General features: G+C 44.3%; 1 protein-coding gene across 3 annotated transcripts in view; it reads left to right on the top strand.

Annotated features, from left to right (window-relative positions):
- MAD1L1 (mitotic arrest deficient 1 like 1) overlaps positions 1-17,231 on the top strand; it is a 348,979-nt gene that overhangs the window by 174,934 nt on the left and 156,814 nt on the right. For all 3 annotated transcript variants that reach the window (XM_032126012.1, XM_032126014.1, XM_032126013.1), the window contains one exon: positions 10,170-10,258. In XM_032126012.1, coding sequence (XP_031981903.1) covers positions 10,170-10,258 — 89 coding nt within the window. The remainder of the gene's footprint in view (positions 1-10,169; positions 10,259-17,231) is intronic.

Here is a 17,231-nt window from a genome sequence, read left to right as displayed (position 1 = left end):
GGGGAGGGTTTTTTTCTCTTCAGCTGTTGAGCAGAGGAGAAAAGTGAATCATTTTCCTGTTTAGAGGATGCTGTAGCTGGAGTGGTGCTTGTCAGTGTCACTGTTGTCGCTAAAATCTGAGTTACACTGAGTTACTTGGTTAAATGAGAGCAGGACAGGGATATTATCAGAGGCTTTATTATAGGAGGCACAGCCTGGAGACACAAAAGGCCCATTTAATAGTTGTGCAAAATTGTGCTCTTCCAGAACCTGTAAGAAGTTTATGGGCTACCTCAGACTCACTTGGTTCGATTTAGCTGAGCTAAAATTCCCTGGAGAATGCAGAGGCTCTACATTATGTTCAGCACTTTAAGAAAACCAGGTGAGAGGTCCAGGGTACCTCTAGGATTCTGTCATTTCTGCTCCTTTATTCTGCCTTCCTAAAAGGCACCTTGGAGAAGCTGTAAAAGGAACATGAAGTTCCAGTGCCTGACCAGAGAGGGAAAGGAAGACTTGGGGCTGTTGAACAGTCGTGTTAGGATGGGACAAAGTAATACCTAATTTACATCTTCCTTGTGACAAGGATGGAGACCAGTTTCCTCCTGCTCTCACAGTCCTGGGAAGCTCTGCCTGCATCAGAAGAGGAGCAATCTGAGAGATCTGATACAAGAAATACAATTCCCTAAGCATAGCTTGTCCTGAACATGCAGGGGGGATGTGAAGCTCTCCAGCTATGGGATCTGGGGGAAGGCATAGAGGGCATGTTCAGAGGATGTGCCTGCAGATCAAAGGTTGCTGGATACTTCTCCTCTTGCCTGGGGCTGGCTTTGTGTATACAAATAGGGAGATAAAGGCTTAAAAAAAGTTTACGTTTCAAGACTTAGTCTTTACACAGCCTAATCAGCTTGCTACATCATTTGCTTTCAGTCTTTTTGTGTCTCAGTGTCCTTAGAAGAGTTTGTTCCCAGTGTTTCTTGCCTTTGGCTGATGGATGCTGGGGGTAGGTAGTAGCTGTGGCAGGCTGGGGTCTGTCAGGGCAGCAGAGTCCTCCAGCAGGAACTGTAAAACTCAATTTAGCCACTGAGACAAGCAGATCATAGAGCAGGATTTGTCCTATGACCTCTTGGTAAATAATGAATGGCAGAGCCCTGCCTCTTTGGAATCGCTTAATTGAGGCTGACAACTCTATGTTGTATTACAGGATCTGGCTTGTCAGGAGAATTTTAACTTATTTATGAATATTTCATTAACTTCTAAAGACTGGCTGTATAAAATGGAGCTCCTGCCAGGCCCTGTCCTGTTGATGCTGTGTTCAGTGCTAATGTCATCGCTGCACATCCAGTACACCTTTCCTCTGAGCTGGACCTCAGAGTTTATTGTTGGTGGCAGCAAGAACGTGTTCACCAAAGGTTAAAATGCCAGGTTTGTGCTTTGGCACCAGAGCTGAACATATGGTATTTGAGAGGGAATTGCTGTTTGCCTTTCACTCTGTGACTGCTGCTGGCAACTGAAGGGCCCTGCAGGCATCATCCCAAGAGGTTGAAATGGGCAGAGCAGTCTTGGCAGGGCCCTGTGACCTTTGGGTTTTGGCACCAGGAGAGAGATTTCTCGCTTTTTATACATTAAAAGCCCACTGCTTTTTGTCACAAGCTAATTTCAGGATGGGTCATTTAGCTAGAAAATAGTCAACCTGCTCCACTTAACCTGTTCTTTGGGCAGGCTCCTTCAAGGCTCTGCCACTGGGAGGACCTGTCAGGAGAGCTGCTGCTTTCCCATAGTTGGATCCCTTGCCCCATCCTCACATTTCCCAACTCTGGGAGGTCAGAGAGCAGCTTGAGCAGGCAGCTCTGCTGGCCCCTGCCTAGATGTGCCAGCAAACAGTGCTCCCAGCTGGAGTGAACTGCAAAATTGGGCTGGAGCTGCAGCAGGAGTGAGAGAGCTGTTCCTAAAAGCACAGCCTGTGTGTTGTTCCATGTGAGCCAGACAAAGAAGATTAAGTTCAAGCACTCAGTGAAGGCTCCTTTGCTCTCTTTGCAGTATTAAGCAGGATTGATTCCACCGTATTTATGTTAGAAAACAAAGGAACAAAAATGGATGTTGGATTCCTCTTTCCCCTTTGATCTTCCTAGGTGCTTGGTAACTGCATAGATTCTTCTCTGACTGTTTATTATGTGATGATTTTTCAATGAGAAAACTGATGGGGGGGAGTGAGAGGTGGGATTACAAGCTCCTGTTTGATGAGAATTGTTGAGTGAATGCTCTGGAAACTCCTCGAGGCTATATTTTCAGGAAACAAACTGTATTCAAACTCCGTACAGAGGAGGTATGACATCTTTGCAGATTTATTTGTTGCTTTGACTGTAAATTACAGCTGCTAGAAGACTTGATTCTAGCCAAAAATGCCTATTCCTGCGTGAAGGAAATGATCTGTGTGATGCTCTTCTCGAGAGCAGACAACTCCATTGTGCCAGCACCGCAGCTACACTGGGCAGGGATGTGGCACATCCAGTCTGGCACCTTGACAGGTTCCCTAAACAGGCTCTTATTCTGTGTTTTGCTGTTCTAACCAGGAGTAATGGGTAGGAGGTGTCAGCCAGTTAAGGCTAATTACTCCAGAGTTGCCTTCTCTCGGTGGACTCCAGCTGTTTTGTTCTCCCTGGCTGGGGAGGAGCTTTCAGTAGTAATTAAAGGAAACAGTCATCTACACACTGGTGGAAGTGGTGACGCGAGGCTGATAACAGCAGAGAGCTCTGAGCTGAATGAACATGGTAATTAGGTGATCCTTCTTCAGAATGAGCTGTTAGAGCAAAGAGAGGGGTTTTGGACGTGGAGCTGTCAAGGTGTTTTGCTGTCAAGCAGTGGCAGTGAGGTCTCATAGCAGTGCCTGGGAACGTGGGCAGGACAGGCTGGGAGAGGAAGAGATTCCTTGTCTGCTCCTTTCTTGGAGTGAGGGTTGAAATGTGTAATTATACTTGAATAAACTCATGGGTTTAAATTAACATCTTCAGTTCCCTTGCTCGGTGTATCTCTTGTACAAGATGTTTGCTCTTCTTCCCTGTGAACCTTCCAGATTTGTTAATTTTGAGCTCCGAGCCAGCTTCCATCCGTCTGAAATGTCTGGTAGTGCTTAGTTCCAAACTCACATCCTGCACCCATCCCAGATTACTAAAAAGAAATAAATACAGCACCAAGGAAGGCGGGTGGGTGGGGAGGGCTGGCATCTGGTGACATTGGGATGTGAGAAGGCACTTGAGAGGGGGAGGAGGCCAAGTCTTGGAGCAAAGGTGTGTTGTAGGTGGGCTGTGCAGGAGGAGTTTGGGGCTTTGGGGGCTGTGGTGTGATGATGATTCCTACTTCACATGCTTGCAGCTGGGCAGGCAGCTCAGGCTTGGGCCATTTTGGGCCCCCTGTGGCACTGGCCTTATTTTGCAGAACAAATTGTTTCCTGCCAGACCCTGTAGCACTGTGATTACATATGGAAGCCGTAGGGTGGCTGGTTTAAATAGGGTGTCTGTGCATTTGTCCTTTTGTTCCTTTGCAGCAGGGCTGAGTTTGGCTCGCTGAGCCTGTCTGGAGTTTCCCCAAGTTGTGCTGGTGCCGCACAATGTGGAGGGGAGGTGTTGGAAGGAAAGCTGCGGGCTGCCTGCGGATTGGGAATCAGAGGGGAGAGAGGTGAATGCTCGTTAAGGCTCCCTTGGGGTAGATGAATTAGTTAATGACTATGCTGTGCTTTGAAAATGCAAATGCTGTGTCAGAGCTAAGTCTGATTATAATAATCAATCTTCCTTTGGAGAGGGTGTGCTGGATATGAGGAAGGGGGAGAGTGAGGAGATTGGGGCTGAATTTTTAGATCACAGATCTACATTTCTCTGCTGCTGTTAAGGAACCCTGATGTTGCCTGAGAGGTCAGCAGAGCTGGGGAGAGGCAAAAGGTGGGTTTGGGGGGAGTCATCCTGGCAAGCACCAGTGGGCCTTGGCAGGCTGAAGTTAATTTTGTAATTTTGTCCCTTATGATTGTCCTGCCTGGAAAGGGAGAGGTTGTCGTCTGCTCCTGTGTGTGAGCTACCCCTGCTAATGGGAAAGATAGAAACTGCCTCATAAGCAGGATCCTCCAGGGATGGGGGAGAGGGGAGGGTGGCTGCTGCAGACGTCCAGCCCTGACAGTTCCTTCTCCCTTGGCACTCCATTCGTTTGTAGCAAGCGTTCCTAGTAATTACACCTCTTAATTTAGGGGAGCGAGTGGGAGAAAGGAATATAAATTTGTGTATTAACTTTAGAGATTGGAAATAGGGCAAGCGAACCTTCTCTCTAGGAGATTATATTTGGAAATGAAATAGAATGACATTTGGTATAAACTTGAAAAATTGCTCTCTTTTTACTGCAACAGGAGGAGAAAAAGCCACAATCCAGACTGTATTGGAGAGAAGCAGAAGTCAGCATATGTCCATTTCCCAGTGTGTGTGTATCTACAATAATATATATGCATGAGTACATTTTTAGGAAGGAGTTTGCTGAGAGGTTGCTCCTAGCCCTGACTTCTCAGTGATAAAAGCACAGCAAGTTTGTTACAGATGGTGGAACCCCTAGAGACTGGTGACTCTGATCCAGCCAGCCTTCATCTTCCAAAAGAAAAAAAAAGTTTTTTTTGCTTCAGCCAGTTGGGAGACGGGTAGTTCCAACCCATTTTTTATTGAATATCTGATTTTCTTTGGCTTTATTGCTTTTGTTTCACAATGGCATCGAGGATTAATTTTCCCAAGAAAAAAAATCCTGGGCTGCTTAGCCTGTTTCTAAATGGCAAGCAATATTTTGTTTTACAAGTACTGTCCGACTTTTTGAAGAAAAGTAAAGTTCACTAGGAAATCTGGGGAGGCTTAGTTCTCCCTGTGTGTGCTTCTCTGCAGATGTTTTGGGAGAACAGCCCTTCAGAATGCCAGTGGGGTGGGCATATGGAAGAGGGGGTGCTGCTTCTGCTGAGCAGAATGATCTCTGAAGTGCTCAGCATGGCATCTTACTACCCTGTGGTATTGCTGGACACCCAAATTAAACTCACTGGTGTGCCATGTGTGTTAGGTTTCTGTTCTGATGCCAGATTTATAAGCTTGTAGACAACACCAAGCTTGTTGTGCTGCCTTGTGGGAAGAGAGGCAGAGAAGCTCCTTAGTCTCTGCTACATCCCATGGAGAGAAGCACACATGGCATTGCTGTCATATCAAGGTCCTCGTTTGCCTTGAGGTTTTCAGACCTCAGTGGACAGGTCATACTTGGGATCCCGGTTCATCTGTTCTTGTCTATTTTAGTGTACACTCTTCCTTTCCAAGTTTGCTTGGTGTTCATACGTTTAAATGTTTTTGTACTGAAATAGCTCCTTGGATTGTGTTGAGACTTGTAGTCAAACACAACCTCTCAATTCACCTTTCCATGCTGGCTCTGTGCAATTCAGTTCCCATTTATCGCTGCCGTTCAAAATCAGCTCTTTTGCTGAGGAAGGCCTTTCAAAGGATGTTGCATCAGCCCATTGTTAAATAAACCTTTAGACATTTATAATGGATTCAGCATTTCCTGCTTTTTGCAGTTCCAAAAATGCTGAATGATGTGCAGACACACTTCATCAGGATAAGATTGCTGTATCAGCCGCTCACTAAAATGCACTCATTATTCAAATAATAACTGTATGTCTCCAGCATGTGTTCTGTGAAATGTGTGTACATGATGTGGGCGAGTAAACCAGCCCCCTTTTTTTTTTTTTTTTCAACATGCAAATCCTACTTTGGCAATGAGTTGAAATAGTTTAGATTTTGAGTCCTTTATTACCCAGAATGAGGCACCTGAACAGAGATTTGATCATTGTTTTGGGCAGTGCATTAAAATTTTCAGAAGTTTGCAAATGTGGTTTTCAAGGCTGACTGATCTGACTGGTGATGAGCCTCATTCTGAAGATGGAGTGTGGACAGCAGTGGTCAGTGGGATGCTTTGGAAAGGCTTTTCTCCATCAATGCTGGAACCTCCTGGAGTTGAGTGTGAGGAACAACAGGTCCATGGCATTGCAGAGGCTCAGGGTGCTTGGTTGGAGGGGACAAATACGGATCAGAAGTGACAAATGCCAGAAATATACCTAGAAAATCAACTCCCTAAAGTAAAGCTCTGTTTCTTCTAGCTGTCAGGAGATGAATTTATAATTTTGTTTCTCCTGTCATCTCATATGTCTTTAAATAATTGCTACAGAAGAGAGAACCAGTGAGGAACATATTTCTTACCCTGCTGTGGGTGTTTGCTATGTCATTAACACTTGGAGGAGAACCACCTTCTTGGAATCTTGTTGAGGCAGGTTTAGAAGTAAAGCTGAAAGAAGAATGATATTTCATATAATTAAATACTAGATGAAAATCCATCCATGTTCTTCCTTCCTCTCTTTCTCCTTTGGTAAATAATGATGGCAATACTTATTTCGGAAAAATTATTTGCATTTCACCTTTTGGGGCACTTCCATATTTGTGGCAATGGATATTCTAAAATTAGTCTATATCCTGTGTGTGTCCTGATCACCTTTTATTGAGAGCAATAAAGCTGGACTGGAATTAATGCTTAAGAAGTTAAAGAGGGTAGAAAAGGTTCAGAATAAATGGGAACATTTTAGGTTGAGAACAAGAGGCCCCAGTATATTTTGAGAAGAGAACAATACATCCTCAAAATATGTTCACGTGTTTTATTCATTCATAGGCTCTGATATCACTCATTATTCTGCCTTATCATAAAAACCTTAGATAACTTTATTAAAATAACAGCTTGATTTCTTTTCAAGTTTTTAATGCATTCTGTATGGTGGGAATATCACTGAGGGTCTGATCCCAGGTGATATAATCCCTGAAGCTCCTGCAGATGATGTAGGTCCTTAAGTCCCTCTTGTGCAGCTTTCAGGACAAGAGATGCAATGCCGTATTTCACAGCAATGTTCCCTGTCTGCTCTCAATGCCAGTTAAAAGATCGAGGCTGACCTGGGTTGTTTGGTATGGAATGGGGGAATACAGCAATGAGCTGTAATTTGAGCAGCCCTTTTCCCCTCTCTGCTTGATAATGACTTCTACTAGTTTAATGTATTCAAAGCAATAAAAGTTTAACTCGGCCAGTTGCATAAAATTATTGATAAAAATTGGAAGAGTTTTAGCCAGGAATAATGAGTTGGTTCAAAAAGCATAAAATGCCTGCTGAAAGTGGCATCTGGTGAACAAGAGAGACCAGGACTGGAAATTAATTTAGGAAAAGGGATGTGGTGGGAATTAGGTGGGGAAAGCAGCAGGGGGGGTTTGGTTCTTCCTTTCCTTATCCCTTCTTGAGGCCGTTCTTTGGCACAGGTACTGAGAGGACAAGGGGACAGGAAGGGACAAACTGCCCCTGTGGTGTATTATTTCATGCTCATCACCCATTCCCAGAGCTCTCCTGAGGCTGTGTCAAAGGGAATGGTCTTGGAAAGCTCCTCACCTCTTAGGCTTTATCAACAGATTCCTTATTTTTAGCCGTTCCCTTCATTCTTGTATTGTCTTGCACTGTGTTGCCTTCAGAAAAGCAGAATTGGGTCCCAACAGTAAGCTACTCCATCTCAACTAACTATTTTTGTCCTGGAAAATACATTAATAACATAAAATTAAATAGTATTTTAAATATCTTAATATTTCAATACCTTCGGTGAGATTCGCAGTAAGGGATGTTTTCCTAACAGTTGCTAGGGATGAAACCTGGAAACAACACATTTTGAATGAAGCATTTAATACCTTAATTGCTTTACTTATTTTATAAACAATTAGTGAGGTCTGAATGGCAGTAATTTCCCGTGGCACAAAGTTGTGTCTTGGCCTGAACTTGGAACTCTCCAGTAGTTTTACTCCTAGTCCTGGGAAGCAGATTCGTTCAACAGCTCACTGCTCGAGCCAGTTTCATCTGTAGTGATACCACTGTGTCCTCCTCTCCCTTCTCACGTCAGGCACATCAGATTTTCAGTTCAGGGAGTCTTGTCGCTTGCAAAGTGGGAGGACATAAAAATGAGATGAAATGCCCTTACAGCCCATGTGCCCTTCCCTCCTCGTTCTCCTTCAACAGTTTATTCTTAGAAACGCAGCAGAATCTCATCCTGCCACTGCTGAGCATACCTGGCATTAATTTGTCACTGCTGTGTATCAAGTGAGATGCTTCTTACAAGCTCCCTCGAGCTCATGTGCATTCACTCTCCCATCTCCTTTTCCTGTTACACGCTCTGGTTTTGCCCCTTTCTTTGTGCAGCCGTCACAAGAGACCCCAGATCACAACAGCACGTTCCTCGCCCGCCCTCGTTCCCTGGGAAGGCAGCCGTGATTCATGTGCTCGTGTGGGTGAGCAGGTGGAAAAACTTGAGGCTGAGCCCTCTTGGCCAGTGATAAATAACTCACCAGCCCTTCCATCTTCAAATGCTGTCCTCACTCATCCCAGAAAGCATCCCCAAACTCCTAACAGCAAACACCTCCAGGCTTCAGCAGACAGGGGAAACGGGAGGCATAGTGAGTGTTTTCCTGCTAGAAGGAGGTTGGAATTGAAGCCTACTCATCCCAGTACCTTTTATTCACATTCCTGGAATTATCTGGTGTGCTTGCTTTATCCTCAGCCATCTGTGATGGGCTGAGCTGGGAGAGATAAGTTCAGTAATCAGAAAATTGAGGGAAGCATTTCTGGCTGTGATAATCTTATCAGGCAGCTAATATGCATTAATATTTGTACAGCCTGATGATGCAGGTGGGCCTTTGCCTATTTTTTATTCCTGGATGTTTTTTGACAGACAGGGAGAGAATGCAGGGCTTTTTGGGGTGCCAGGGGGAATTAGGTTAAAGCATCTTTTTGATGCTCTCTTTCTTCTGTTCTGTTCCTTTGGTGTCAGAAAGGTGTGGGAGAATAATCCAACCATCCATTTTCCGCTCTTTCCTGCCAACAGCACTGCCGTGCTCTGCCTGTCTGTTCTGGTAAGCACGGAAGGGTGAAGAGGCAGCATGCAGAACTTCAGTTCTGTCTGAGTAATATGACTGTCCGTCACAGCTTGCTCTTTTTCCTTGTAAAGTTGGAGAGTTTCTGCAAAAAGCTTGCAGAAGTTTGCCATTGCAATGTGATTTTGCTCTACAAGTCTAATCCATGCTGTTGCAGGGAATGGTGTATGAAATTTCCCTGATGCTGAGCACTGAACTCTCTGTGATCATAAGTTTTGCATCTATAATTAAGGCTGGATTGCTTATTATTTTCCTCCTGGGTGAAAAAATATAGTTTCCATCAATGGATTTATTAGGGGAATTAGTCGACAGGTGGTAAAAAGACAGATGACAAAAGGAAGTCCAGTGTGTGAAGAAGGTCTAAGCTGGGAGAAGGTGTTGGAACAGAAGTTTGAGTATCCTCTGGGTAGTTTGTCTCTGCTTACACTTCATAGTAAATCATTTTCTGAGTGGTTTAGAAACAAGTAACATATGGAGTTTATCAATCTGTGCATTGTCTTGGTCTCTGAATTAGGGATCCAGACTGCTGCAAGTCAGGGAGCCTGGGAGTTATAGAGTCTGGTTAAGAAGTTCTCATGTCTGTAGAGTTTTGAAATACTTTCTTGCGAGTTCCTTCCCAAACAAAGCCAGAGGCAGAAAATATTCTTAATTGTTTGTTTGTTCAGCCAGAGCTACCTGAGCAGCTAGAGCTACAAGTGTTTATTGGAGAGTGCTGGAAATATTCCCCAGTCTTTTGGATTCGATGTATGTGTCTCAGAGCTGTCGTGGACAAGACAGCGTAATCCCGTGGTTCATTTCTTCTGGGGGAGGAATTGAGTGAGGTTGAACTGTCAATACTAAATGTTAGGAGCCAGCGAGCTCCTAGTGCCACACAGAGTCTTCTGCATCCTATTATCCATGGGGAAAATAGGGGAAATATCTGTAAGAGAAGCAAAAGCTTTGCTAGTAACAGTCAACTTTCAATGCCTCATCTACTGTGGAGAAAATGTTGGGAAAGGCGAAAGGAATTGCAAAGGGAAGCAGGGTTAAGTGAGGTTTTGGCATTTAACACATGAGAAGTTGTGCTTTACATCTGTGTAATGAGAAGTCTGATCTGTGCAGAACCTCATGGTTTCCTTCTCCATTTGCTGTTTGTGTGTGCCCCTTACCAGTGCTGGAGGAACTAATACCTTTTCTCTCCTGCAGCTGGAGGTGGAGATGAAGGTCCTGAAGTCTCAGCAGTGCACGGCTGAGCAGAGCTCTGTCATCACCAAGGAGGAGGTGGACACGCTCAGGTAGGCAAAGCAAGGGGAAGGCTGAGCAGATTCTGCTATTTTTGGCTGAACTAATGAGAAGGGAAATGCCCAGGGTGGTTTCACTGCCTGCTGTGGTTATTGTCATCTCCTGGTGGAGCAGCAGGTACAGAAGCTCACTGTGCTACAGTGCATGAAGAAGTTTATGTCTACAGACTGCCTGTGTCCATGGGCTGCCTGCTGTTCAGGCAATGGGGTGATGCCATTGATCAGAATGTATTTTCCTTGTATTTCTGAAGTAGGATGTTCTTTTCCTGAGCACGTTTTACTTTCTCACCAGCTATTATGAACATGAGAAACCCATGAAGCATTAACAGAAACACTCAGCCCCTGATCTGTCCTGCGTTTAGCTACTTTATAAGCTTTGCTATCTTTTGGGAGGCTTCAGGCTCTTTTCTTTTAATGTTTGGGGTCTTTTGCTGTCAGTTAATTAGTAAGACTGGCTCCTGCATCACTATTCCCTCTGTTGACTTTTTTTCCTGTGGAAACAGCATTGCTGTTTGTTTCTTATTTTGACCAAATCTCGACTGTAAATACAGCATCTGTTGGCATGTGTGTGAAGAGGTTTAGAATCCAGCTTTTGTACCGCTGATGCATGTGAGGCACTGGAGATAAAAGAGGGATGTTTCCCCTTGTGCATTGCTGGAGATGGCAGAAGGGTACCTGTTGTGATTCAGTGAAAGAGTAGTTACAAAACAGCATTTCAGCAGAGGATACATGAGCATTTACAAAAGCTACAGTGAAGCTAAACAACCTTTCCATGTATTTATTAAAGTATTTATAGCTTCCATTGCAAAGCAGGTGACACAATAAATACTGAGCACAGAAAAGTTCATCTGTTTCTGAACGTTTAATAAAGTTCCTTTCGTTGAAGTTGAGCAAATCAGGTCCTGGCAAGCTTGAGTATTTTATTCTCAGCTGATTTAAGGCTTTGGCTGGAGTTTTACTTCTTAATTCTTTGATATTTTCAGCTCCATCACAATAAAGTGTGACTGCCTCATAGGACTGAAAGCAAGGTTTTTCAGCAAGCAGAATCCTGCAGAAAGCAGAAATTACTGGCCTGTATGTTATGGCTTTGCTCTTGTGCTCTGCCTCTGGAGCTTGTTTTACAGCTTTGAAAGCCCAGTTCCATAGCAGGAGGGAGGTGTTTGAAAATAACACATGTTCAGCTAAGCTATTCCAATACATTTTAGGGCTGTACACCTAATCTTGGAGACTTGCTCCTGTAGTTCCCTCAAGGTGCTGTAATAGTTCTGGAGGCCCAAGGCATACATCTCCTTTTTTTATTCTATCATATGTTTGAGTTCTGCTAAAGGATAGAATGCTATGACTTCCCTTTTTCAGGGAGATAAACCTGTCTCTATCAACTTTCGCCTTTTGTGGGGGTTTTTTAGCTCCTTCAAGCTTTTCCTCTGCTAAGGCACATTGGACCCTCTGAAACCTGAGGTTTACACTGCTACAGGAGTATTCAGCACCTCCTTGGCAGCATTAAACCTGTCACTCCTGGTTAATAATGTTCCTGTGTATCAGTAAAGCCAGCAGCCTGTTTGCTGTCTTCTGGGACCTGCAGGTTTGCAGAGTTTTTGTACAGTGCCTTCCTGGTCTCTCCCTCCCTGGCTGGTGTTGCTGCAGTACCCTTTCATCTGGGAGACATCCAGGCTGTTTATTTTCCCCTCCAAGACTCATGATTTGGTGTTTACCTTCCCTGAACAGCATTTGCCATCTATTACCTGAGCTGCTTCAGGGAGAAACAGCTGGATTGCCACATAGTCCAGACCACTCCATATTGTGACAGGCTCTTGGCAGTGGGGATGGAGATGTCTGACTGCCCTGAACTAAAATCTATTTCCTGGGCAGGGATGAGTGGAGCTCACAAATACCTCCTTGTTACGGGATCATGGTGTTTGATTGAGCTCAACAGTAGCCCTAAAGTTCCTAGATAATGTTTTTCCCTCTTTGTTTTTAAAGAATTTCTTTGACTGCTAATCTCATGTCTCTCCTCCTTCCATGAAATGGTGTCAAACTTTTCACACAATGTCCCATACCCGGGCCAATTCCCAGTGCAGTGGTTGATGGTGCAGAGCTGTTTTCCAGCGGTGGGCCATACTCTGAAGGCTGTTTCAGCAGAGGCCAAGCTTCTGCAGTTGTTTCATGTTGGTATTTTGGGTTTTCTTGTCTCTTGCTCCTGAAGCTGTGAGTGCATAGCAGCCACAATCCCACATTCTAATTCCAGATTGGTTTCTTCTGTCATCTTTTACTGAACCACTTCTTGTTGTTATGGCTGATTTAAATACTTGTCCCATGCCCTGGTGCTGGTTATTTAGCTACAGAGCTGTTCCACAAAGCATGGGTTTGTCTGATTTTGATCACTCTTTTCACTGCTCAGCTCTAACAGTAAATGACTTGGTGCAAGGCATTTTCTTTCTGCTGGAGCTTTCTTTGCTGGAGCACTCTAAGCCAGTCCCTGCTCCTTTTTCCTTACTGTTGGCTTCTATTACTGCTTCAGACATCTCCTTGCACTCTCAAGAACTTCACAGCATTGCAGAATTGACTCTATAAAGATTTTTTCTTATGTTTCTAGACTTAAGCAGTCAATGGGTATGGTTGGACTTTATTTTGCATTTTCTGTGCATTGTTCAAGAAACTGGGCCAAGTTCTTTCTTCATAGAAGAGGCTTTTTCTCAAAGGAATACAGAATAAATCACTATATTCTCCCAGTCCTTTGGGATTCAGGAATGATGTGCTGTGATCCACATCAGAGCACTCCTCGTGGCTCAGCTGGATGTGTCCTCTCTGTACAGCAGCAATGAACTGGGTGGCTGTGATTAAAGAACAGAAGGGGTTTGGAGGAGAGCAGGGATCAGAATGGAAAGGGGTTAGGTCTGCTGTGCTCATCCTCCTCCTGTGGGCCTCAACAGCACTGGTTTACTCAATTTTATATAGCTCTTAAGGAGAAGAGGACAACACAGTCTCCACTGTCACTCCTTCCTTCTACACACCACTGCCAGAAACTAATTCTGGGAGAAAATGAGGGGAAGAATGCAGATTTCCAAATTGGAAAGAGGGAAAAGAAATGCCACAGCTTATGAGGGAGTTATTTCCATTTCTGTCATTTATTGTAGTCTTTGAAATCCTATAACCTACAGGATGAGGTGTCTGCTCCTCTGGGCTGAGCCCAGCCTCTCCTGTTAGCTGCTGTCGTGAAGGAATGTGAAAAATAGGGGGAACCACTGAAGCCAGCAAGAGGAGTGTGCAGAACAGGAATGGACTGTTGAGCCTCCAGGCATTTCCATATAGACCCCGTGGTTTGGAGCTCACTTCTGAAAACAAAAGCAGGGGAGACATAAAGGAGAAAAAGAAATCCATATTAATTCTTTGAATCTGTATTCACCTCCTGTGAGTGAACGAGAGCTTTTAAAAATATATCTTTTGTCTCATTTTTCTTTAGTATGGAAAGTAAATTTTCAGCCAGAAACTTGAAAGACTTTATCAGTTTTTCCTCCTTCTCTTGAGAACAAAGTGCTATTTCGTCAGACCTTTTATAACTTTAAATGTGAAGCTCTCTCCCAGCATCATCGTTTCTGGAGAGACAATAAAAGCAGTGCTAATGCTGTCATTTCTCACACTTTTTGCTGCTCCCTCTGAAATAATATTTGTTTATATTCTGTAGATCCTATGAAAAGAAACAGTGGTCAACCCATTGAGTTCCTGTAGGGTACAGCATTTGGGCATTAGCACCTTTTACAGGGAAGGTGATAAATGTGCAGAAACTGATATTTCAGAATCTATAAATAAAAGGAATATATTTTAAAATAACTTCACTAAAGACTTAAGTGGCAACAGCTGAAGGACCTTTTCAGCTGGAACAAATCTGAACTTTTTCTTTCTGCTGTCAAGCTGCAACCCCGGTAAATCCTAAATGTTTTCTGTGGATTTAGTGACTGGGTAGAGTTACAGTAATTCAAAAGAAATTCATGTCCTTGCCAATGCCCATTAGTCACACTTGCAGGAATTCTGTCTGCTCTGCTCCTAACACCATCTCAGTGCCATCTGGATCCCTTAATAGCGTCTTCCCAACACATACATTTTCTGCTCCATTCAGTAGTTTCCTGTTCAGCAATAGCTTTTCCACAAGGCCATGTCCCCTTCACAGATGGGGCCTCTGTGAGACATGTCCTCATCGGTGATATCCACAGGCAACCACATAACACAGCTGAGAACGTTAAAAACCAATAAAGCAAAGATAAAAGGGTGATGGGGGCGGGGGGGAGTTTTCACTGGTTAATTCCACTGAAAGGCTCTGGACTGAGAGAGACACTTGGAGTGCCTGGATGCTGTTGAAAATCCAACAGATTGCCCCATTTTTTCCTTTCTGAAGTAGGAGCAGCCTTGTCTCACGATCTAAGGTTTTTAGATAGACTGAACACACACGGTGGGATGTCTCCTGATTCTCACAAGTGTCATTTCAGGAGACCTGAGGCTGTAGGTGGGGTTTTTTTTCTTCATTCTTTCTTCTGATTTGAGATAATGAAACATGCAGTGGAGGCAATATAAAGCTCAGTTTTGAAAAGTGGGAAAATCCATGTGGCTGAGCAAATGCCAATGAATCTGTATTCTTGCACTAAATTTGATCTTGTGAAAGGTTGTGGAGGTGGCATCAATTTACCTTATGCCTGTGGAGCCTTCAGCTCTGGGTTGAGCTGTCTGATACAGGAAAATCTTCCAGACATGTGAAGAGATCTTTGCCAGAGATTAAATACTTTCATGTTTTCAAACCCCTGTATTGAGAAGTTCATGGATTCTCCAGAAATAAATTCAAATGCTTTTTCCCTGTATCACAAAACTTGACAATGGTGTTGACATTTCAGAAAGTAACTGATGTTTATTCCTTCCTGGTGGCACAAGGCTGTTTTTAGAATAGACACCAGCTTTTAAGGCCAGGTTGGATGGAGCTTGGAGGAACCTGGTTTAGTGGAAGATGTCCCTGCCCATGGTGGAGGGGCTGGAACTGAATGATCTTTAAGGTCCTCTTTAACCCAGACCATTCTGGGCCAAAAAACTGAGCTGGTAGATGATTGTGCTGTACCCAGGTGTTTCTGTATCCTTGCTTTTTGTGGTCTTCACACAAATTTGTCTTGGTTTGTTCTCCCTACCTGAAGGTAACTCCAATGTGTAACAAGCTGAGGATTGCAAAATGGTGATAAAATAGTATCACCTCTCTTGTGCAGGTGTCCTTGGAGAGAAAAGGCACAAGGTGTGTGCACCAAGGCTGCCTTTGTGGATGCTGGTGCATCCCAAAGCAGTACCAAATCATCCCTATACCTGAACGTACGTAAATGAAAAAAAATCCAAGTGCCAAGCCAGTAAATATTTTTCAGTATTTGACTTCCATATCTTAACCACCAGCTGCAAGTGCTTTGCTGTGTTTATATATAGATAGGACTTCCCTTGCTTCTCTCTCTTTGCCATTGGGAAGTGTTCCCCAGGGGGCTGGGAAGCAAAGCTGGAATAGCACAAACTGTTTGCTTATGGTTCTGATTGCTTTCCCACTGGAGATCCAGGACACTTAACAGTGTTAAAAATAAATTAGGAGAGGGATAAATGGTGAAAGCACTAGTCAGTCCCCAAATCCTCCTGGCACAAAGAGGTTACAGCAATGTTCTTGTTCCTCAGAGCAGAGGAAGCAACAGGTTTTGTCTCTGAAGGAGAAGCAGGGAGTGCCCTGTGCCTCAATGGGCTGACCTTGCCCCGAGCATGGCAGGAAGCCCTACGTTGTGTCAGGAAAGGAGGATCCCCGATAGCTGGGACACTGGGAAGGAGCAACCATCCAAGGGGTGAGCCTAAGGCCATGCTCAGGGGGGAAAGGCTGTGACCCTCAGCTCATGGGTGCTCCTGTGCCTGTTGCTGGTCACAGAGTAGGTGGTTCTGGAGAAGAGAGGGCCCAGTAAGAGTGACCTTACTGTGGCTTTTCAGTACCTAAAGGGTACTGAAAGAATCAAAGAGGGACTTACGACCCTGGCGTGCAGTGGTAGCACAAGAGGGAATGGCTTCAAACTGACACAGGCCAGGGTTAGATGGGATACTGGGAAGAAATTCTTCCCTCTGAGGGTGGTGAGACCCTGGCACAGGTTGCCCAGAGAAGCTGTGGCTACCCCATCCCTGGAAGTGTCCAAGGCCAGGTTGGACTGGGCTTGGAGCAATCTGGTCTAGGGAAGGTGTCCCTGCCCATGGCAGAGCGGGGAACTAAATGATTTTTACAGTCACTTCCACTCCAAACCGTTTCAGGATTCCGTGGTATCTGCTGCCTGACTGGGAGTGCCCTGGGCTTCAAATCACCACTTGCTAAGCAGTGAGGCACAAAGGTCACCAACAGATTATTGAATCCTAAAATTGCAGGTGAAATAGCACAAAAATGTAATGGCTTGAATCTACCCTCATTACAGCTGTGTCTCAGGTCTTGGGAAGTGTTTTCTGAGCACTGCTACGAATGATTTTCAAAGGGCAACTGAGAGGCCTGAGCTTAAACCTCCCCGCGGAGACAAGTTCTGCAGGCAGATAGCAGCAGTGTCAGATTATTTGTGAGGCTGGATGGGGAGAAATTTGTTCCCAATTAAAATTCAGCATGTCAAGACTGGAGAAAGTACTGATGAGAGTCCTGTGTCTGGCTCTGACCTTTCAGGAGCTGTTGCGCTGGTGTTCCTCAGAGAAGTATTGCTCTCCTCACGGCCTGTTCTGCAATCCATTTAGAAATGTACCATTAAAAGCCTTAATTCCACTTTGAATTTCCATTTTTCCTGACCTTTTGAGTCTCCTGCTTCGGCATCCTCCATCCCCACTAGCTTTGTGTCTCTTCTGAAAGTTATTGATGATTTTTTTTAATGGCCTGGACAGTGCTAAAACTGCTCCTTGTCATTTTAGAAGCTTCTAAGAGCAGAGAAAGATGATACTTTATAAT

Source organism: Corvus moneduloides, chromosome 16 (assembly GCF_009650955.1).
Source record: "Corvus moneduloides isolate bCorMon1 chromosome 16, bCorMon1.pri, whole genome shotgun sequence".
Lineage (NCBI taxonomy): Eukaryota > Metazoa > Chordata > Aves > Passeriformes > Corvidae > Corvus > Corvus moneduloides.
This window is presented reverse-complemented; position numbering and strand designations above follow the sequence as displayed.